Below are 23,684 nucleotides of genomic sequence, written 5' to 3'. Positions count from 1 at the left end.
TGTCGGTCGGGGAAATTAGTGTTGTGTATGCCTTTGTGAGAGCACTCCATTCTAGATTTCTCTGTAACGTGCCAGAAGACGCTGAACACATCGTTTACTGCGTTCTTTACTGCATGCGTACTGGAAGACAACACAGATTTCTGTGTTGTTCCGTCTTTCTTTTTCTGTGTCGTCTGCATGCAGCTGCTATACCATGGATAAGCGGCTCTGAATTTGCCCAGCGGTTACTTTTTGAACGTCAGCCTGTAAACCGAGACACCAAACTTTATCCCACCCTGTTCAGGGGCTCCGTTGCGTGTTGGCGCTTGGTCATGACATCCTTTATCCTTTTTTCGGCTGTCAAGTTGGAAAGCAGATGATGTAGCCTCCTCGAGCTCGAGAGCTTACGCGCTCTTAGCAAAGCTTGTAGTGCATAGCACATACTTATAGACAGCGATAAATTTAAGGGGGGGACGGGGACGGTTTCGCATGCGGAAAGCGCAACATGGAACCGTGCGCATGCGCTCATTCCACCACTGGACTGCCTGTGTTTGCGTCCGGTATGCCATGCCGTTTGTGCGCGGGCTCTTTACTCAGCCACGAACGGCTATCAATTAAAATTAAATTACGGGGTTTCACGTGCAAAAACTACTATTTGGTTGTGAGGCACGCCGTAGTGGAGGACTCCGGAATAGTTTGGACCACTAGAGGTTCTTTAACGATCTCCTCAATCTATGTACACGGGTGTTTTCGCAATTCGCCTCCATCTAAATGCGGCCGCCATGGCCGGCATTCGATCCCGCGGCCTCGTGCTGTAGCAGCCCAACACCATAGCTACTAAGGAACCACTGCGCGCGGGTAACGGCTATTACAGGTCACTTAATAAGGCCACGGGTCATTCAATGCTCATCAGCAGCAGACAAATAGCTGTCTAACCTCGTTAATACCACGGTACTTCTCAAAGGCCCGTGGAACTTGCCTTGTTTTTGTTACTGATATGTCACCTACGTGTGACGGCCGACGATATTATTCATGAAGATCATGCCGTGTTTGCCGTGCCGCAAAATATGCCGCATCTGTTCTTTTGTGAAGTACAACTCCAAGCGTTAGCGCCAGACGCAGAGTACATCTAGTGCGCCCTTCATTTGTGGGATCAAGGCAAACTATCTGTACGAAGGTATACAATACCCTCGTATTCTCGAACGATCCTCGTCTCAAAGTTCTTCCTCCACTCCGTGGACGGATGGAATACCGAGTTGAACACAGCGCCACCCCTCGATCGAATGATGAATGTACTAGTCTTCTCAAGATTGCGTGGTGTGGGAATGTAGAACACTGAGAACTTCTGTCGAAGGGTGGCGATAGGACTTCTCACTGGTCGGGAAGAGGTTGACAGAGTCATTGCAAATGCAGTGGTACAATGTAGTGATAGATGTATTGAATACGAAAGTTAAGATGGAGATCAGCTAGGCGAATGGCTATATAGTGTTAGCTATAGTGAAGTCTGATTAAAGCAAGCAGGCTAGGTGACCATTTGTCGCCGCCCCGTATCAAAGGGGATGTCAATAAACGATCATCATCATTAAGTCGAGGTGGAGTGAAGCAGCGTTCTATATAGAATGTGGCGCTTGGTTGCATTGCTCAATTTTGAATCAGCGGACAATACGAATACGCGCTTCAGTGAGAATAAGAATGCGCCCAAAACCATCTTGTGTGACCTCGCACTTAGGTTGCCCTGTTAATCTATCCCGTCAATTGTCACTCCGACAATGCGGACGGTTGTGATGGTGTAGAAATCTCATTTGGATGTGTGTCATGGCAGGTTCTCGCGTGTACGTCGTGGTTTCACAGCTTGTGTGGCACAACGCGAGAAATTTAGTAGAAAAAATGCTGAGTTGTTTGCCTCTTTTCTGCGCAAATGGTGGTTTGTGTCGGAGGAGTAGCGCTGGCCCCGTGCCACGTGGCCAACGACGGAAAGGCCTCGAAGTGCGCAGTTCATAAAACAATGTGTCTCGTCCCGAAGGTCTCACACCACACCACCGACACACACACACACACGCACACACGCGCGCGCACGCACACACACGCACGCACACGCACACACCACGGCAATCTTGAGAAGACTAGTAGCTTCTTCATTCGATGGGCGGCGCTGTGTTTAACTCGGTGCTCCATACGCGGTCATGCGGGAAGGGATTTCTTTCGGGCAGAAAACCTGCGACAAAAAGTGGCGTCGGGGTGGAGGCGATCCTTTTCGCCCTCGTTCGTACGTGCGCGAAGGTGCGCGGATTTGATGCTGAAGACGAGACTGTGAAGCCACTCTCGTAGGTTTATTATATTATGATGTTTAACGTATAGAATCATAAAGAGTTTGTCACGAGGGATGCTGCAGCACAGGGGAGTGACTCCGCATTAATTCCTACTCTCGGGGCTTATTCTTTAATGTGTGCACGAATCTATAGCTACACTATGGCGTTGTTTAAAGATTTCGCCATCCATTGAAAGGCGACAGCGACAGCCGGGAGTGGAGCCCGTAGTGTCGTGCTTATAGCTGTGCAACGCCCTAACCACTAAGCTATATAGCTATACACGGCAGGTAGGACACCAATATACACGTTGGCACAATGAAAGGCGTGAAAGCGACCTGAATGCGTCTGGGAAATTGAAGCACGCGCCGCTGTGTATGGACGGTGTGTAGAGAACGGTGTGGAGAGCCGCATTGTCATTTAATGAACTCGCAACTTCGACACGCTGATAATTAGCCCTATAAAAAGGTGGCCACGTCATCCCACTACGGCGGCACGCGCTCCGCAGATGGCGTTGCCATGCCTTTCCGTGAGAAGCGTCCCCCCCCCCTCCCCCAAATTTGGTTGAGTTTCAGGTCCCGCTGACGCTCCACGGTGATTGAATCGGCGAAATACGGTATCAGAAACACGTTGCGCGTACATGTGATCGATGCGGCTCCGTGCTGAGACTTCAGCGGGGCCTAGAGCATTTAATTTAATGCAGGCCTAGATTCGAGACACTGAAAGGATGCTTTGGACACGAGCATATGAGCTCCTATAATCGCACCTTTACTGTACCTACATCCTCATCACCCCCCTTTTTTCTCTCTCCTCTTGCCATTCCCTTCCCCTCCCTCAGGCTAACCTCTCCGCCGTTTCCCCAATAAATTCTCCTCGCTCTCGCTCTATCTCGAGCGGAGAAGAGCTGTGTCGCTGACATTATTGCATCAAAAATTTTCATTAATGCGCAACAACTCGCCGCATCGTACTCAGCTCATTCGCAGAGATTCGTTTTGTGCTTCAAACATTTGCATTAAGAGAACACTCGAAAAATGCCTTCGCGAGCGCCTGCTACGGAGGATGTGCTTTAATTGCAGCTGTGCCGGCCGCCGTCTTCTCCGCTGTGCCGCTATTCACCGTCCACGTGCAGATATGTGTGCTGTCGAAGTTCCAGAGCTTCGAAGAGCGAGTCTGGAGGGTCTCCTTGGCCGAGAAGTCTGGCACAGCCTTCGCTGTCCGTGGGCACAAGGGAGTCGATGTCTTTTCAAGCCGAGATTTTACGACCCGCAAAATGCCGCACCGGTTCTTGCCCCGTACTTCCCGAACGCCCTCTGTAGTGTTTTCGCATCGCACGACGTCTCTCCGCGGTCTCGACAGCAGCGTGCCTTCGAAAGCCTTGGGAAGGCACCCCTGCAGGCACTGCGAGGTGCGGTGTACTAAACGTGGAAATGAAACGACCAGATTTGTACTAGAGGGGCACTAAAGAGCGCTAAACTACGGGAAAGACCGCGGTGATGGGAGCAGAGTACCAAGAATGTGTTCTCGCCTAATTCAAAGGAGCAGAATGCAATAAGGACGGTTAAGCACGTCATACCGGTACTGCAACCCACAATTAAGGATTACGATGTGCATTATCGACGTATACCTTTTCAACACAGTGAAAAAGCACTTTGTCCCCGCGTCAGGACTGCAAGTGTACGCTGATTTAATACGTTCTGTTGCAATCATCTTGTTCTAGGCTCGCAAATAAAGGGGAAAAAATAAAGAGAACTAAAAACAAACAAACGAATAATTACAATGAATGAGCACACCCCAGGGAGTCGGGTTACGACAGCGTGTTTTGCCAAACGACGTTTGCGGCGCCACTGCTGTTTCTTTTTTTTTGTTCTTTTTCCGAGAACAAACAAAGCTCAACTGATTAAGAGAAGAATGAGCTGACGGGGAGGCCATTGTGAACGCGGCGTTCACGCCGTATACACGATCCCGCTAATTGGCTTGTCACTTGTCGAAGTGACTGCGGTTCGTGGGTGTGTGTATGTATGGGGGAATTGTTCACGGATGCGCTGCTGGATCTGTCTTCTTCTTCCATCTTCTTGCTGACTGAGAGCCCCGGAATCGACGTCGTCCTCGCCGCTCGCCAACTGCGCGACGCGTACTGGGGCTCCATATTCTCACGGCGACCCACGTCGCCAAGCCCGTAGCCAAGCCCATAGCCAAGCCCTTGCCGCTCTGCGGCTTCACTGCTGCTCGCACGCACTGTCCTTCTGTACGGACGCTAGATGTGTCGCTTTCCTCGCTATATGCTTTTTTTTTCTCCCGTCGAAATAGCTATAAATGGTAAAGGGGCAGGGCATTTGCCACTCACTTTTTTTTTTCTAAGCTTCAGTCACAAGTCGTTGTGGTAATTATCATATTAGCGGTGGCAATACACCAACAGGCACATGGAAATGGACAATCGCCTGTTTCCGCTTTACGTTGCTTAAACTGTGTTTACTTCTAGCCTCTCAAAGCGAGCCTGTATAAACCTCGACCGGTGGTGAACCGCTGTAAATAACAATAAAAAAAAAAACAGGAAAGAGAGTCCTCGCGTACCCGGAACGCCAAATACTTATAATATGTCTAATACGCGCCTTGGTTTTACCCAGTGTATCCGCTGGCTCTGGTGCTCCCCTGCTTTCCTTTAAGTCTGTAGAGCAGTGTCTGGATGAAGTCACTCGAGACCCTTCGAATTTATTCGTCATCCGCACCGTGTAGTTCGTGGCAGGGTGTTCTAATTGAACAGCTGCCCGAGCATTCCCGTTGCGCATACCAGCTTGTCGTAAGTAAGCAGTGTTCGCTCTGCGCACCACGCAGAAACGGTGTACGTGTTCGAAAATCGGCGACTTGTGGCTGCGCATACGCGTGTTCTACAAGTTTCCGTCGAGTTCGCAGAAGTTTGCAGCTTTATTAGCGACGCGAACTGATCGGCGTACGCTTTGATCGCCTATATAAGTGGCTCAATGCGTCCAACCGTCTCTTTCCGAAACCCAAAAAAAACTCCGTCTTTCTTTTCTTTCCCCCTTCCTTTCTTCGTTTCTAGTGTTACTTGCATCCGCGTGTCGCTCTCGGGTATTCCGAATATCGGACGATGACAACGATGCCAGCTGCGGTAATCCGGACTCGCCGCGGTGGCTGCATGCTCAACAAGATGGACACGATATCGCGCCCTTTCGCTCGCGGGCGCATTCAATTCGGCGCGGGACATGTCGATAAGGAGAGCGAGAGCAAGGCTGTGGGAATGGCAATGAGGCCTTCGGCTGGCAGTGGCAGATAGTGCGGCAGGACTCTGCGGGGGATCGCGAGGAAGGGTGGGGGGGAGGTTATAAGGTAGATCGGTGCTGCCAACGAGAGAGTCCGGCCGCTCTGCGGCAACGCGGGCGCGGCGCGACACACCGTCGGCGGCAACCGGGGCCGACCGATGAAGAAGAGGAGGCGCACCGCGAGGAGGAGGTCAGCAGCGTGAGACGGGAAGGTGCGGCGGGGAATGCGCGGAACGCCGCCGCCGCGTCCGTCGACTCTGACTTGGGACTTTTTTTTATTTTATCCTCACCCCGCCGCCGCGCAACGCAGAGGATGCCTAGGAGCCGGATTAGACACCACCCTCTCTTCCTTACTACGCCCGTCCCCCTCTCTCTGTGTCTACCTAGTTTAGTATTGTTCTAACTTGGCCGCCCCGGACTCGGAGAAAGGGGCTCCGAAGAGGAGGAGAGAGGTTAAGTCCGCCTCGTCATCGCGCCTCAATGTGTTTCTCGCCGCCGCGGCTGGTTATAGCTGTTTGCTGCTGCTGCTGCTGCTTGACTGGTCGCCGCCGCCACCGGGAGAAGTTCCGGCGATATGGGCATCGAACCCTCGCCGGAGAGTGTGAACGGACTGTGGAATGCTGCGGCGACCGACTTGGGACGGACGTCGGGGCGCGCCTTTGCTCTTGCTTTTCTCTCTCTCTCTCTCGCGTGCCATCTCGCTCTCATTTTGCCTGCCAGTTGCGTGAGAGTAATAAAAGGACTGTAGCCATCTCCTTTAGCCAAATAGTAAAGGATGCGAAGGAGGCGGATTTAAGCCGGCGCGGTCACTCGTGCCGGTGTAAATTTACTGCGCGATAAATTCCTGCATTCCTGCACCAGTCTATCGATGTAACGCTGCTGTAACAAAATTAACTTTTTTCTGTTCTAGACAGGTCACTGGAATGGTGTTTATTACTGGTAACATTGTAGCGCTAGAGAAGCGTGTGTCAGAAGTGTTCCTCGCTTTCCGTAGAAGAGTTCTTGCGAATACATGTAGCTCAGTAACGTGAACGTCATTGTATCTTCCTAACGAAAATGTCGGGAAAATTAAGAAAACTCCTTGCCTCCCTTGTTTTCGTATATCGCCCTTTTCTGTGTATGGTCCATGTGCACGCGAAACTTAATTTTAATTTTGAAACTTCTTTGAACACTAAGTGACGACTGCCTACTGTGGCTTGTAGTGTAGCAGTGGCTATTTATTTATTTATTTGCCATGGTTAACCGTCATCGCTATCATTGCACTACATATCATGCTTAAACAGCTGAGACGTTTATGATTGCTTTGTACGGCATGATTAAAGAGTACCTTGGTAATGTCCATGCAGAACTAATGCCAAGCGATTGTGTGTGTGTGTGTGTGTGTGTGTGTGTGTGTGTTTGTGTTTGTGTTTGTGTGTGTGTGTGTGTGTGTGTGTGTGTGTGTGTGTGTGTGTGTGTGTGTGTGTTTCTCTGGATGTGCTGGTGCTACTGATGATGGCAGCGCAGGTCCCAGTTACTGCAGGTCGCCTTCCGAGGTCGAAATTATGTGCAGATATTTGAAACAGTTCTTTGTATTTTGTGTGAGTTCCGTTTCATGTGGGATGTGGGGATTCGCCTTCACTTCGAAATTTCCTGTGCGTTTTGTATCCGTGATCATGTTAGCAGTAACAGTTGCCTTCAGTAACGGTAAATGTGGTGATCATAATCAGAATATAATCGACGACAGCATTGGCTCACTGGAAGGTAAAGACCAGTGTCTATCCAATTACCCCTGTCCTACGTCGCCGGAAACCGATGTGTAGGTTGCAGATGTCTTTATCGTAACTGTACCGAGCTCGGGTCGTCCTTCCATTTGCATTCATTCGTTACTCGGTACAGTGGATGACGGCTTCTGCGCAGTTGGAAGCGCAGCCCCCGTCATCTACAGTAAGTCTTCATTTACCCGCCAAATGAATTAAAGTAGCCTTCTATATTATTATGTACCAATACAAACGGGCCTATATATTTAATTATTGCATACTGCGGTCCCATGACAAAGCGAGGGGAGCATAGCGAAGAACAAATCATAATATAAACCGAAACTATAGCAAAAAAAACTGAAAGTATAGTCAACATATGGTTCAGCAATCATCATAGCGAAGCAGATATATGCTAAATACCATGCAACACACGAAAGCGAAACTAAAGTGCAATTGTGCACAAAAGCTTGCGACATACGAATTCCACGGCAGTGCCATGGCGCTTCTAATTGAATGGATCACTGTTTGCGTCGCAAGAAGCTATAACGGATTAAAACGTGGTCTTAGAATTTAAGGGTACATGTGACTATAGTCGTCGCGGAAATTGAGCTTTTCCGCAAATCCCACGTCCAGCAAACCTTTGTGGCCGGCTGTACAAATGCAACGCGACATTGACAGCCATAGTAGATCGTTTTTTTGTGACCATGCACTGAAAAACACACGTCTTTTCAATGCCGGCCTTGATGTCACTGTTTAGTGTCTATCTAATGTGATGATGACGACGAGTTCATCTTTGTACTCTTTCTGCAGAGCGGCTGTCCAGCCTGGTGTCCGAGGCTGAGCGCAACACGGAGCTCCTCTTCTCGGACGTGTACGCCGAGCGAGTGGCAGTCGAGGCGCGGGCGCCGGTGAGGCGGCTGTTCGGCGCACTGCGCTTCCGGCTGGGCCTGTCGTCGGAGGGCGCCGAGTCGGCCCGGGAGGACGGGGAGGACGACCCCGTGGACGCCTTCTTCGGCGAGCTCTTTCCTCTGGTGTACTTCCACACGGTGAACCCGCGGCTGGCCGACTTCAGCGACGACTACAAGGCCTGCCTCAAGGGGGCGCAGGGAAGGCTCAGGCCCTTCGGTGACGCCCCGCTTAGGCTCAAGGTAGGGCGCGTGCTGAGCACGACGCACATTGTATTAGTGGGGCCAAGTCAGGTGCAGAGAACCACGAGGACCAGAGCTTCAATCTGGTAAAATAGTATCTGCCGAAAGTAGTAACAAATGTCGTCAGTTCTTCCGAACTTTTGCTTAGTCTCACTTGGTAGAAGCCCGAGTTAGCGTCGAGCCCAGAAAAACCACCTTGCTCCCGAGAGAGATCTCAGGTCTTGATGCATCGTAGGCAGAGTAAAAATGATCACCGACAACACATTTTGTTTGGCTTTATTGGGTCTGCACATACCGTCACGTCACCGGATGGTTCCATGACCGTAACTATTCCTTCACGCCATTCCCTGGAGCCATCTTCATTCTTGATGGCACCCATACGCTCCATTTTGAAGCGAAGCTTGTATTGGCTTACGAGTGGCGTGGTGTTCCCAGAGCAGAAGAGCTGCGGGAAAGGGCGGTTTGATAAGTTGAAATCTGCGCCGTCGTCGGAGCGTGAGTCATTAGCAAGGATTCCAGCTGCATAGCCGCGCGCGCATGCCACGCGCGCAACCAATCGGCCGTTTTGCTTCCACCGGGGAGGGAAAGGGCAGTAAACGGTATCGCGCGCGCTGCGCCAGCTTCGTTTCCGTTCAGTTCAATTTCAGAAAACGGATGGGACGGTCACGCGTTGTGCGTTCCCCCGAGGAACAGACAGCGTTCGATGAGCGACGGCGTGAACTCGCCCATGAACGGGTTCGCCGTGAGCGCGCCGATCCAGCCGTTCGAGCCGCCCGAGCCCAGGCAATCCGACAGCAACGAGGAAGATCTTGAGCTGAGGGTGCGGGTGGCCGAAGCGATCGGATACCGTTACCTGTGGGTTACTCACACGGGACGAAGGTCAGGTGCACGCTGGACAAGCTCCGCTTACCCCAATTTTCCGGTAGGGGAAGGGTTGGTCATCTTTTCTTTTAGTTTCCTGCTTCAGTGGTTCTTTGCTTCTTCTCCAATTAACCCAAACGTCGCCAAGACTTCACGAGCTGGTCATCCCATAGTGTAACCATAGGACGAGTTGGGATATGATCGTGTGGTTTCGCGCTTTGAAGTGCATATAAGAGGACGTGAGGATAAAACGGGATTCTTCTGTCAGGCGAGTTCACGGCGTTCGGAATTCATCATATATGAGCACGGCTGGCGTGCGCTACACGGCGGCCCATCGCGACAAGTTCTACTGGATTACGTGCAAATACAGTCGAACGCGTTTATAAGGAAGAGTTTGGGGCCTTCAAAATCATTCGTTATACAGGTAACTTCTTTGCAGAGAAGTTCGTTGTAAAGGCGTTTGAATAAATATAGTAGGTGGCGGCCAGTGTGGTCTCACGGTATGCGCTCGCGGCGCGCACGCTCCGCCAGTCCCAGCTAGGCGAAGGCAAGCCCGCGCGCGCAGCCAGGCAGACCCTAGGCGAAGTTCTCCGGAAAGAAAAAACGTCATTTATTAAGCTGAGACCCGATTCAACACGTTTAAGCAAGACGTTCGAATCTAAACCTAATCACGGCACAACACATGGCCAAATGGTCGCTGGTGACCGCTAACGGCGCACCGCGACAAGGAAAACGAAGAACCCAGCAGAAAGAGGCTGCCTATCGTTCGGCCAGCACCTGCCATCGCGCACCCCACAGCAGAGAGAATGAAAACAGAAAGAAACGGAAGAACAAATGGGGGCCGCGATCGGAAGGCGCTGCCTCGGGACATCGAGGCGACGTAAGAGCTTGCGCACGCTCCGAAGCCGGGACCCCTACGAGCCGAAGAAACCATCGGCCGGCAGAGAGCACGCCAGCTCTGTTATAGGTGTAGACAATATGGGCATTCACAATTTTCGTTCGACTCGCTAGGTGATCGGCTGTTTTTCAGCTGCAAGTTTTGCGTAGTTGGTCCCGTTCGGCTGCGTATCATATTACCGCGTGCTCTACACAAGCGAAGTCGACTCCTTTTCAGTACCCAGGTAGCAAAATTTTTCATTGATTGATTTGACTGTTCTGGGCCTGAGAAATTGCGATTCTGAGCGGTAGCCGCGCTTCCGGTGGAGGAATCGACGTCTGTTGTTCTTGCCTTCCAAACAATGCGACGCCCACTCACTCCGACGCTAGCGGCGTCTCTCGGCTCCTCAATCGCGAAGGAGAGATCGGTGTGGGTGAGTCAGCTTCCGGCAGCGGGAAGCGCGCCTGTGGGTCTTTTGGTTCGCCGTCGACGTATCCGGCCGCGCACCGCCCAACATTCGCTGTCATCTGTACACATTTCCGAAAGGTGCCGTGCAGTCCCGATTCCTTCATAGGCAACACGCGCGAGCTCAAGCGCTGTGCGTACTAGGCGCGCGTATAAAGGCTCCCCAATTGTAAGGACGGACGATCAATCGACCCGCGCTGCTGGCATACAGCTTAAAGCTGTGGACACCTTATACGACACCCGTCTAGTTATGTAGTCGAAAGATGACACTATAGCAAGCATGAAGGTTCGTAAATACTTGTAACGTGGTCTAATTTGACACTAGAGTTGGTCTCCAAACACTAGATGTATTGTCACATTATTGTGACCTCGCGACACATGGAAACTTGCGGGCGTCCTGCTGCAGTGAGGCTAGCTTTGGGTATACGGCTCACGAAAAGTTAAGCAAAAGTACCGAGTGCGTTTTTTCTGGTTGCTCTCGCGTTTCGCAGCCGCAATAGTCGCAGGTACGGAGCGAAAATGATATGCAGCAGGCGCAGATCCACGTTTCTTTTGTTGTCTTTTTTTTCGAGGGGATCGACGTGACTTTGAGGTATTAATTGACGATAACAAGGTTTTTTTTTTGTTTACGTGATGATGGGCTCTCTTAAATAACCATTAAACCTTTCTTGTCTCTCCAGAGCAAAAGAACAGTAACATCTGGGAAGCAGAACTTCATGAGTTTGTGACGTGCCGTACGCCGGCGTTGCGCACACGAATATTAAAGGGCTGGGGAGTGTCATGCAGGATCGGCGCATGATATGCGGTAGGCAGTAGTAATTTCCCAAGGGACTGACACATACCTTCGGTATGTCGCAGCAAAGCAAGACGTTGAACCAGTGGCTGCCTGAAGGCTTGCGCTGTTCCACTTGATACGCTTCTTGAGTATATTCTTGCATCACACCCTCAAACTGGTTTTCAATAACTTTTCCGAAGTTTGCTTAAAAGGACAGCGCTCGGGGAACTTCTTGAAGTGCCTTGTCGCGACTGCTTGCACACGTCTCGTCTTCGGTACCGTGAAATCTATCGGTTTCACACTTCGCGATAGTACCTTTTGAGCACTTCTGCGTGGCCTCTCCTACTCACCCAGGGGCTGAACACGGATGGGGTGTTGCGAAGTCAATGTTAGCGCTTCGCTTCGTCCCTGGTATTTTGTCGCAAGAGGTGCGTGGACGCGTCGAAGTTGCTAGAGAAACGTAGGGGAGATATAGATCAGTTTTCCGATTATTACGGATCCGGGAAAGCAATCTCGGACGCCTTTACACGACGGCTCTTCCCCATTTCCCTTTCGTCCATATGACTTCGTTCAAAGGGCGATCGTAATCTTAAAGGAACCACCGCCGCCATCGGATTATTTCCGTGCTCGACACATGCCCAAAAGGAACAGGTAACGCAGTCGCGTCTAGACTGCTCGCGAACTGCTGGAGTGTGCCGTTACATAGGAGGTGTCCACTGGCACGGGGTTAACTACGGAGTGCTTTAGACTTCGTGCGAAATCGACCTCTCCCACCCATCACCTTCTTCCTCTAAAGAGAGGAAAAAAAAAACAGGCAAGGTGGAGTCGTCGGCCAGAAGAGCAGGCTCATGTTTTTGTACATTGGGGTGAAGAAAAAAAAAATACCGGAAGACGAAAATTTCGGTGACTGGCTCGCACAATGGTAGACACTTCTAATGTACGCAGAATAGAGGATGCGAGGATAAGTAAGTATGATAATATAGTACAGCGAGCTTCAGCACGTGCCCTCCGATGTCGTCGTGTATGTGCGCGTTGTCCTCGAGAAGTATGAAGAACAGAGCATACTTACGCGTGCGCTCACTCAAAGCGCGTGCAAAGTACGCAAACTACCCGCACACGAACTGGGCAAGCTTGTCACCTGTAGAATGCGCCGCGACAGCCTGCATCCCGGCGTGTCTTTATTGATAACGCCCGCTGACGGGCACTTCTCCCGCGGGGATCATTTGCGAAAGCGCGTTCCAGCGTCGCGCGACAGCTTCTGTGCAAATGGCCGCCGCGGATCGGTGCAGCACGGTGTCGGAGGGGCGGGGGGGGGGGGAGGCGAAAACAATGGAAGCGCGCGTATACCACCGAGTGCGGCAAGGATATCGGTTCGCCCGTCGTCGCCCGGTGACGGATATGCGCGACTCTCCCTGCAAGGGGGCCGAGCCCCAGCCGCGGCGGGCAGGCAGGCTGCCAGGATGTTGTCTGGGTCATTACGGCTTTCCTTGGCGGGTATCCTCGGCGTGGTGGCCCCCTTTCTGCGGCTGTCTCTCCTTTTTTTCGCGGAAGGCGAGGCGAGCGCCGTCCCATCGCTCATCGTTTCGGGACGGAACGCGTCACCGGGCAGCGCCCGACACGCTTGCGTCACTGCGTGATGGACGCGCATGTCGCCGTGCATGCGTATCAGCGGACCTATACGGGGCGAGGGCTCGGCGGTCTCGCGTGCCGGTTTGCCAGCGCGTTGTTTTGCCAGCGCTTTAGGAAAAACACCCGAGAGCAGTTCGGGCAGTGTTTTGGCTGTGGTGGGATAACATCACGGTACGGCGCGCAGCACGATGGGCACCAACTGGACATTGGACACAAACTGGAAGTTTGTCGTACTATCAGCGTCAAGCAGTAGTAGTAGTAGTAGTAGTAGTAGTAGTAGTAGTAGTAGTAGTAGTAGTTTGTGTGTTCCTTTAGTAGTAGTAGACGTAGGAAATGCAGCAGCAGCATTCTATTGGGGGCGAGGACTTACGGAGTCGCCATCTGTCGGAAGCGCCTCCCTTGCGTAGTATGAGGGATCACGCGGCGCGCTCCTGATAGGTTTGGCTTACGGCGCTCAGTAAAAACACCACGCGGCAGCCCTCCTGGACATTTCTGCAAGTGCTGTTAAAACGAGGGAAGTTTCTTACTGTCGAAATAATAATCTTGGGCAAACTGAAAGCACAGAATCGTTTACAGACGCTATCTGTTTACCGAATGCGTACAGTGAACGCCACTGCGCGTGGTGGCCGCAATGGAGTCTCCCGAACCGGCTTCTTGCGTGCAAAGTAGGCAACCGCTGAGAGCAAACTATGTGAAATATGTTCTTGTAGTGGGCTGTCTGTATAACCGAATGGATCATAACAGAATGAAGCCTTAATGCAGCGATCGCACGGGTTCGCGGCGACCGACTGCGCGTCTGCATGCATGTCCGCGCGCAATGTTTCGCTTTCGCTTCCGAGCGCGTTGTTGCACCGTGCCTTGAGCTTTAGGCCGCAGAATATGTACATCTGACGGTACACAAGCAAATATTGTTGCTTGGACGCTATCAGAGCTGTTGAAAAATAATTTCGTTATAGAGACTTCGACGCCTACGGCGACTGATATGTGCCGTCGCGACTATTCAATCTTTCTTTTTTCTAAATTATTGGACGTTTCAATATTATTTCTCAAGTTGCGTCGCACTGTATGTTTACCGGTATTCTCAGCGTGTGATTTCTCGCTGCTTCTGTTTCGTAATCCAGTGGGTTAATTCATAACACAAACATGACCATAAGCCATGTTTTCTTTAATGTGCTTCTTACCTCTCCCTATCCATTCCAGCGAACTTGCCAGTCTCTAGCATCGAAAAGTTCGTAGACCAAAGTGTCACGACATTGGCCGGGCAGCGAGCGCGGGTGAGCGTCTCAGTGCGCGTTTTCTGCTACTCACCGAACATAGCAGTCCCAGCGCTGTAGCAGAAATCTTACTCGCGGAAGTGCTTGATGCACACCCGAGTCGTAGCCGATGGCTGCTTGCCGGTTCTAAATTTCGCAATTCAAGCTTCACGCAGCCTCTTGTCCTGCGGCTACGTGTGAATAAAGCCGACACCGGGCTCCGTTGCGTACGTCCGGCACTGCGGCATGGAACTGTAGCCTACCATGCTGCACGCCTCCAAAGGCAGCCACTACCTATTATAGCGCTTTCAAATGTTGTCAAGCAGACACCCAAGGCGGGAAAGCTTCACCACTTAATCAGAGCCGCAGTGCAGGTGGGACTTTAAATTTTCGTTTTCAGCTCGCTTCGACGCTTCCGAAGCAGCTGACGCGGCCGCTGTGTCTACGTGATCCTTCATGCCACGTCACGCCGACGGTGGCGCCAGCTCTTCCAGCGGCGGAGCTCGCCCCCAATAGTAACAGTTGTTGCAGCAGCATCACTAGTAAGCGTTTAACGCGGCAATGGCTAGCCAGAAAGCTGGATTAGCTTATGAATATTTATAGACAATGCTCTGATCTTCTGCCATCTGCTACTAGCTTTTTTGTAAAGTTCCGCCATAAACAGTGAGGCCATCTTGCGCGAAGTCGACTATTGAGTCTAGAACTCAGTGGAAATTCAAGAGTTCGAAGTTCTTTACCCAGCAAGCGAGCTGAAGATATCGGAAATGCTCGGTCACTTGGCCCGCGGTTGCACTGTCCCGCCGAGTGTCTGCAGGCGCAGCCGTCAGGCAAACAAAAGAGGCAGAGAGGTGTAAGGAAAGTGTGCAGTCTCTCATATCACCTCTGCAAAAAAGTTGTTCGTTCATTTTTGAAAATTGAGAACAGCTTTCCTGCGTGCTTTCTCCTGAGATGTACAAGTTTCCTTCTGCATGTAACAAATGAGTTTATAGCACTTGTCCGGTCAATTTCTTCCTTAGTTAATCTGAAGTTCCAGTGTGTGTTGATCAGCATGAATCTGTTCTCACGATCCAATCTCGCTGAAGAACCCCACTTGGCCGAAATCAGCACCTAATGTTCTATAATGCGGCGTCTGTCATAGATACTCTTTTGCTTTGGGACGTTAAGGCTATAGGGCCGTACCCAGGAGTTATCTTCGGGAGGGGTTTGCTGGGACAGCAGTGGCTATTTTGAAATATTGAGTTATTTTAGCGCGTGAATCAAGGACATCACTGACATGTATTGAACTACAAACACTGTTTATTTTGACGTATACGTATAATTGTATACATACCTATAGTATACGTATAAATTGTGCTAAACGGTATATGTTGTCGGCGCGATATTTTCGGGGGGTGTTAGAACCTCTTAACCTTCGCCCTGGCTACGGCCCTGGTGCAGACCACTCTCACTCACTCACTCACTCACTCACTCGCTCACTCACTTACTCGGTATGTCGATCGATCTGTCCCCCATTTCATAATTTTTTACCTTACTGCTGTTGTGCCCGCGCGTCAGTGTTACACCAGGCATAGCGCGATGAGGGAGGAGGAGGAAATTTCAATTAAAGGAAAGGAGGAGAGGCCGGCCTGGACTGCGCATCCTGCTACTCCTCACCGGGGTAAGGGGAAGTGGGCGAGATGGAGCCGTATGACAGGTGACTGCTATGCGCGATAACTGATCTGCTGCGAAGCACAAGGCTCGTTGCTGCAATCCGTTCACCTCGCACTCCGATGGGAGCGTTTCGCGGCAGCGTCGCGCGTGGTGCACAAGGAGGAGGAGGGGGAGTGGATTTTAATGAAAAGAAAGCAGGAGAGGTCATGTGGTTCGCAGGGGGCACTGCGGCAGGTGGGCATGCTGTAAAGAACGGCGGGTTGCACAACAAGATTGTCACCTTGCCACCCGATTACGACAAGGGGTGCAAGACGCGCACCTCCCGCTCTCCGCCGCTGCAGCTGCGAGGCGTTCAAAGAAGCGACCTTTGCGCTGGAATCCGCCGCCTTCCTCCAGCCCGCTTCGACATTGTGACAAGACGAGTTTGGTGTGTGGACAATGATTCCAGAGTTCCTCAACGCGGCGCTGATCTGACACGCCTGAAGAAGCTACCGCGGGAACGTCTTATCTTTGCGCTCTCACGGTTCCGCATGTTGCAAAACAACGAGCGTCCCTCGAGCGGCGTCGATTTTCCGGAACGGCACCACCTTCAACGCCGTCGCTTGGGCTTCGGAATGTGTGTGCCTTTGTGTCTGTAAACTGGTCTTCAGAGCAGCTGCGAGTTGGTGGTGTGTAAACGAACAGCCGCCGCGTCGTAGGACCAGCGGATCGAGTGTATAAAAACTGTGGTTGTGCGATTGTTGGACACACTTCTCTTGAGCAGTCATGTTAGACTGGTTCACTTCTCTCATGCAGTCCTGTTGGACTAATACTATTTTTTCTCAAACAGTCATGTTAGACTGAGTTAATTTTCTGTAAATAAACCCCTTTTTCCTCGTTCTCGATGAGAAGCAGTTCTTCACTTCATCAACGATCTCAGCGTAAATAAGTTGGACGACGGCATGGGCCAGCTACCTTCGAATTCATGCCGTACTTCAATCTTGGCAAAGGACCACGGACGAAGGGATTGAGCCCCCAATCCTGACAACTGGCTGACAGCGGTGAGATGGACTTTGCGACATGGTGCTGTATCTGTGGTGAGTGCTTGGTTTTTGCTTTGACTCTCTAGGCTTCATTTTGTGGTTGTTCTGTTTAGAACAGTAGGGAAGCTAGATTGTTGTGTGTTAGCTAGGTTGTGTTTTCCTAGCTAGATTTAGAGAGCAGAATCAAGGCAGTAAAGCAGCAGTCATGGAGTTAAGGACACTGCTGAGAGACGAGTTGTTGATTGTTGGTGAGGAACTGGGCCTAGATGTACGCAAGGAAATGCTCAAATCGGAATTATTGGAGCTAATTTCCAATCAGGCCAGTGAGCAAGATATTGAAATGGGATTGGAACTTCTCAAAAAGAGAGAGAAACGGGAAAAAGAAAGAGAAGAACGAGAGAGAGAGGAACGGGATAGAGAGAGAGAGGAACGCGATAAAGATCGCGAGATAACAAAAATGCAACTTGAACTTGAAAACAGACGTTTGGAGTTGTCTCAAGGAAGTGAAGGAGCTCTGGGTCGATCAAGTGAGGCAGAATCGTACCGCATGGACAGGCTATTAAAGCCATTTGAGGTCGGGACCGACATAGGCTTGTTCCTATGCAATTTTGAAAGGACTTGCGAAAAGATGAACTTCGGTCCGAGTACATGGCCACAGCGGTTGCTGTCTATGTTGCCGTGTGAGGCGGCGGAAGTAATCGCCAGATTGAGTGTGCAGGATGCATATGATTATGCAAAAGTTAAGGCTAGTCTCCTGAAGAAATACCGCCTTTCAGCCGAAGCTTTTCGGCAAAGGTTTAGGAGCACAGGCAAGAAAGATAGCGAGGGCTATCCGGAGTTTGCATATAGCTTAAAGGCCAACCTAGTCGAGTGGCTTAAAAGCGCGGAAGCGTACGACAGCAGAGACATGATCATTGAATGCATGTGTCTAGAGCAGTTTTACAAAACCATCCCCCAAGCTGTGAAACTGTGGGTGCAAGATAGAGGTAATGTAAACACTGTGGAAAGGGCGGCTGAATTAGCCGAAGAGTACGCAACCCGTAGAAAGTTGAACGCCGAGGAGGGAAACTGGGACGGTCGAAATGGACCGCGGAAACCATTTCCGTTCAAAAAGGGTGCGCAAACTAGACGATCCGAGCCTGTAGACATGGCGGAAAAGCCCGCAGAAAAGAGCGAGGAGAAACTTAACGGAGAAACCGCACAAAAAGAACAGAAAAGAAAATTCGAATCTGTTAGACCAATTCGCTGTTACAAATGCCACAAACTGGGACATATAGCTGTGAACTGCGAGAAGTCTAGCGTAGTTTTTTCCTACGTGGAGGAAAAAGATGAGAATATGGAACTTTTAAGTCCATATCTCCACGACCTGCAAGTTAATGGAAAACCATGCCGAGTGCTAAGAGACAGTGCCGCCACGCTGGACATTGTCCATCCGTCTTACGTGATGGTAGAAGACTTCACCGGAGAAGTAGCATGGATAAAACAGGTTGTAGAAGAACACAGCGTGTGTCTGCCCATGGCCAAAGTCAAAATCAGTGGACCATTCGGGGAGCTAGAGACTGAGGCTGCAGTTTCCAAATTTTTGTCACTGCAGTATCCCTACATCTTTTCGAATCGTTCGAACCAGTTACTGCGTGACAGAGGGCTCAAACTGGGAGAGGGCATAGTACAGGCATTGACCAGAGGCCAAGCTCGTAAGATCGCGGCGCTTTCGGCTGAAAATGCTCAAGCTCCTCCAGCTGAAGCAGAAAAGGGGATAGCTTCAATACCCGAATCCGAGCTAGGCCCGAGGGACAAAAGAACAGTTGAGGAGAGCCTGCCAGTTGACCAGCTCAATGAGAGCGTAGCACTAGAGTGTCAGAGTTCTAGCCTGCAGGAAGAGCAAGCAGACGCGCTCACAAGCGAGACAGGGTCGTTATTATCACCGGCCTCAAAGAACTTTGATCAACTCTTACGCGTGGATAGAGAGTCACTGGCAGCTGAGCAAAAGAATGATGAGAGCTTAGCTAAATTACGGGACACAGCTAAAGAAGGCATTGCTAGGCGCAACGTAACGATACATGAGAAAGGAGGATTGTTGTATCGGCATTACAGAGATCGAAAGGGTAGGATTTTAGATCAGTTAGTCATACCTACTAAGTATAGGGAGGACCTTTTGAGTCTTTGTCATGGAAATGGGTGGTCCGGCCACCTAGGCATAAACAAATCAAAGGAAAGATTGCTTATGGAATACTACTGGCCTGGCTGTTTCAAAGATGTAGAAAACTTTGTAAGATCATGCGACGCCTGCCAGCGTTCTGGTAAACCAGGAGAGACTTGGAAAGCTCCACTGAAGGTAGTGCCCTTAATAACAGAGCCTTTCAGACGACTTGTAATAGACACGGTAGGGCCTCTTCCAAAAACAAAATCAGGCTACAGGTACTTGTTTACCATGCTGTGTCCGGCCACCAAGTTTCCAGAAGCAATCCCTTTGAAAGAGCTCAGCTCCACCGAAGTAGTAGACGCGCTTTTGACAGTGTTTGCACGAGTTGGGTTTCCAGCCGAAATTCAGGCAGATCAAGGGTCAGTATTCACGAGCGCACTGACTTCCACATTCTTGCAAAAGTGCGGGGTAAAGTTAATTCACAGTTCTGTCTATCACCCTCAGTCAAACAGTGTAGAGAGGTGGCATTCGGTGCTTAAGCGAGTTTTGCGTGCGCTCTGTTACGAGCACAAGGAGGACTGGGAGAACTGTCTGCCGGCAACTTTGTTTGCTTTGCGAACGGTTCCACATGAAGCGACAGGGTTCTCTCCAGCAGAACTAGTGTATGGGAGGACACTCCGTTCTCCACTGAGAATGTTAAGAGAGATGTGGGAGGAAAGAGGGGAGAGTCCAACAGTGGTTGAATACGTGCTGAATTTACTGGAACGGCTAAGCGCAACCCAAGAACTAGTCGGAAAGAACATGGCACTAGCTCAAAAGAACGCCAAATTCTATTACGACAAGAATGCGAGGCTTCGTACGTTTAACGCCGGAGACCAGGTAATGATCCTCAAACCTTCAAGAAAGAACAAGCTTGAAGTTCACTGGGACGGGCCCGTTAAAGTGTTGCACAAACTTTCAGATACCAACTATGCTTTGAGAATGCCCGGTCGCAGGAAGGAAGTGAGGATATATCACTGTAATTTGATGAAGCCGTATGTAGAGCGGAGCGGAGTCGTTAACTATACTGTCAAAGAGCCGGATGGCATCGGTACCAAGTTTAAGGAGGATAGGGCAACCTCCAACTCTGAAATCGGCCTAGAAGAAGTAGTAGAACACTCGGTAAGCTCGCATGCTCTAAGACCCGAGCAGCTAGATGAGCTAAAAGGGGTGTTAGGGGAATATCTCGACAGATTCAGCGATCGGCCGGGTAGAACCGAACTGATAACGCATGAAATTGAGCTGACCTCTACCGAACCAGTAAGATCAAAACCTTACAGGGTGTCTCCAAGACAGAGAGAGATTATGGAGGCAGAGATACAGCGCATGCTAGAGTTGGGAGTTATTGAGCCCGCTGAGAGTGACTACACGTCACCGCTAATACTCGTAGAAACCCCTAACAAGGACCCTCGTCCGTGTGTTGACTACAGGAAGTTAAATGCGATCACTAGGGATCAGCTGTACCCGATACCCAACATTGAGGAACGAATTGAAAGAGTTAGCGCTGCTAAATACATTTCAACTATAGATCTCGTGCGGGGGTACTGGCAAGTTCCCCTTTCAGAAAGTGCCAGCCGCTATGCTGCATTCATCTCGCCTGTAGGCACTTTTCGCCCTCTCGCACTCAGCTTCGGGCTGAAGAACGCGCCGTTTAGCTTCTCTAAGTTAATGGATATTGTCCTAAAGGACTTGCAGGAGTTCGCCTTACCTTATCTTGATGATGTGGCCATTTTTTCGGACAGCTGGGAACAACACGTATCGCACCTCAAACAGGTGTTCTCACGGTTGAGGGAAGCCGGCTTAACGATGAAAGCGGAAAAGTGTAGGTTTGGTTGTTCGCAGGTTACTTATCTGGGCCATGTTGTTGGTCAGGGCATGAGACGGCCGGCTGAGCTGAAAATAGCTACGATTGGAGATTTTTCTCAGCCGCGCACGAAAACGGACGTTCGTTCATTTTTGGGACTTGTGGGGTACTATCAACGGTACATTCCGAATTACTCGCAATTGGCAAGTCCATTAACAGACGCCCTCCGAAAGGGAGCACCGAGTAACGTACACTGGGATAAGGACAAAGAGAACGCTTTCCAAAGTTTGAAAACGCTATTGGTTTCTCGCCCTGTGCTTCGCGCGCCAGACTACACAAAGGAATTCATAGTTCAATGCGACGCAAGCGACAGAGGTATGGGCGTGGTACTTAGTCAAGTCGGCGACGATAACGAGGAGCATCCTATCCTCTACGCCAGCCGTAAACTAAATGTAAGAGAGGAAGCCTACAGCGCTTCAGAGAAGGAATGCGCTTGTTTGGTTTGGGCCGCCCAGAAGTTGTCGTGTTACTTGTACGGAGCGAAGTTCATCTTCGAGACCGACCACTGTCCTCTGACGTGGCTCAATCAAATGTCACACAAAAACGGCCGCTTGCTCCGATGGAGCCTCACTCTCCAAGAGTACAACTTCTCCGTTAGATATAAGAAGGGAAAGTTGCATAGCAATGCGGATGGTTTGAGCAGGCTAATTTGAATTCTGCGTTTGAGGGTCCCGCCTAAATTTTAGGGTTACTAGTGTTAATTTTATTAAGCGAAGAAGATCCCCTCTCATTTAGCAGGATTCCCTCCATGATTGCTGAATTTGTCAGCAGGAATTTGCTTCAGAAATTGGCATAGTGAAATGCAGCATTTTTTTTTGTTTCTGCACTTATGTTGTTGTTGTTTTTTTTTGAAGCCTAGCGAGTCTAAAGTGAGAGCCAATGCACGTCATCTCGGCGCAGAGCCGTGTTGTGGGGTTCATTTTGCAGTTGCCTGTCCTTGTTGGATGTTTTGGGGCGGTGACATCAATGCACAAGTGGTCGCTGCGAGCCAAGACATCAATCCCCCCCTGACCAGCAGCCGTTCTCTTCCTGCCTAGCGGTTGTCAGCGCTAGACAGTCGAGACTTTTGGGGCCATGGAGGCGCTGTAAAGAACGGCGGGTTGCACAACAAGATTGTCACCTTGCCACCCGATTACGACAAGGGGTGCAAGACGCGCACCTCCCGCTCTCCGCCGCTGCAGCTGCGAGGCGTTCAAAGAAGCGACCTTTGCGCTGGAATCCGCCGCCTTCCTCCAGCCCGCTTCGACATTGTGACAAGACGAGTTTGGTGTGTGGACAATGATTCCAGAGTTCCTCAACGCGGCGCTGATCTGACACGCCTGAAGAAGCTACCGCGGGAACGTCTTATCTTTGCGCTCTCACGGTTCCGCATGTTGCAAAACAACGAGCGTCCCTCGAGCGGCGTCGATTTTCCGGAACGGCACCACCTTCAACGCCGTCGCTTGGGCTTCGGAATGTGTGTGCCTTTGTGTCTGTAAACTGGTCTTCAGAGCAGCTGCGAGTTGGTGGTGTGTAAACGAACAGCCGCCGCGTCGTAGGACCAGCGGATCGAGTGTATAAAAACTGTGGTTGTGCGATTGTTGGACACACTTCTCTTGAGCAGTCATGTTAGACTGGTTCACTTCTCTCATGCAGTCCTGTTGGACTAATACTATTTTTTCTCAAACAGTCATGTTAGACTGAGTTAATTTTCTGTAAATAAACCCCTTTTTCCTCGTTCTCGATGAGAAGCAGTTCTTCACTTCATCAACGATCTCAGCGTAAATAAGTTGGACGACGGCATGGGCCAGCTACCTTCGAATTCATGCCGTACTTCAATCTTGGCAAAGGACCACGGACGAAGGGATTGAGCCCCCAATCCTGACAATGCGCACCTGGTGCGCCGAAGTAGAGCCCATCGGAAATCGCCGATACATTCGAACAGGGTATTATTTTTGGGAATTCCGAAGATGCTACGGTTCGGCACAATCGTAGGCATCCCGTAAGGATATTCCAAGTGAGTTGCGGCTGGGGGCTTACGAGGTGGAAGGGGTGACGTCAGATTGTGCTTCGAAACCTCAACATGCAGACAACATTCCGGACAGTATAGCCGTTATTTTGGCGTATGTTTAGCGTTTGCGCGTACGTAAATGAATGTGACAACTAAATCAATCCTCCAGACGTGTTGTTCACCTGCAGTATAGCATCGCTCGATAACAAAGATATAGCTTTTCATTACACAACACATTACATAACGGGGAATGAGAGAAATACGCTAACTCCACGTGAGAACTATTGCGTTGCGGGGGCACGGATATTCGCGTTGACGAGCGAATCAACTAAGGAGTATAGCTATTACCGGGATTAATTATCTAGGCATTTTATAAATCAGGCACATAGAACTGACTGAAACCCTATAGCGTCCGCTTGTACCCGGTTCTAAACAATCGGAAAGAAGCTGCGACAGGATATGGCGCTTGCAGTTGTGGCCTGTCACTCTAAACGCGACTACGCGTCGTGCCTCGATCGCTCATTTGCAGTGGCCCTTCTTCGTAGGCGTCGCAGCGTGGCATGGAGTGCGCGATATCGTTCGCTGTTTACCGTTGTGTTTCTTGTATTGCTTTCAACGGTTGGAAACGGGAACAAAATTGATGACGGCGAGACCGGCGTACGACAG

The 23,684-nt window shown here is 50.5% G+C and overlaps 1 protein-coding gene across 1 annotated transcript in view; it reads left to right on the top strand.

Moving 5' to 3' along the window:
- LOC135905597 (glypican-5-like) overlaps nt 1-23,684 on the top strand; it is a 174,511-nt gene that overhangs the window by 121,112 nt on the left and 29,715 nt on the right. The window contains exon 3 of the mRNA XM_065436546.2: nt 8,113-8,450. Within this exon, the coding sequence (XP_065292618.2) occupies nt 8,113-8,450 (338 nt within the window). The remainder of the gene's footprint in view (nt 1-8,112; nt 8,451-23,684) is intronic.

This window comes from Dermacentor albipictus, chromosome 1, assembly GCF_038994185.2.
Source record: "Dermacentor albipictus isolate Rhodes 1998 colony chromosome 1, USDA_Dalb.pri_finalv2, whole genome shotgun sequence".
NCBI classification, from domain to species: domain Eukaryota; kingdom Metazoa; phylum Arthropoda; class Arachnida; order Ixodida; family Ixodidae; genus Dermacentor; species Dermacentor albipictus.
This window is presented reverse-complemented; position numbering and strand designations above follow the sequence as displayed.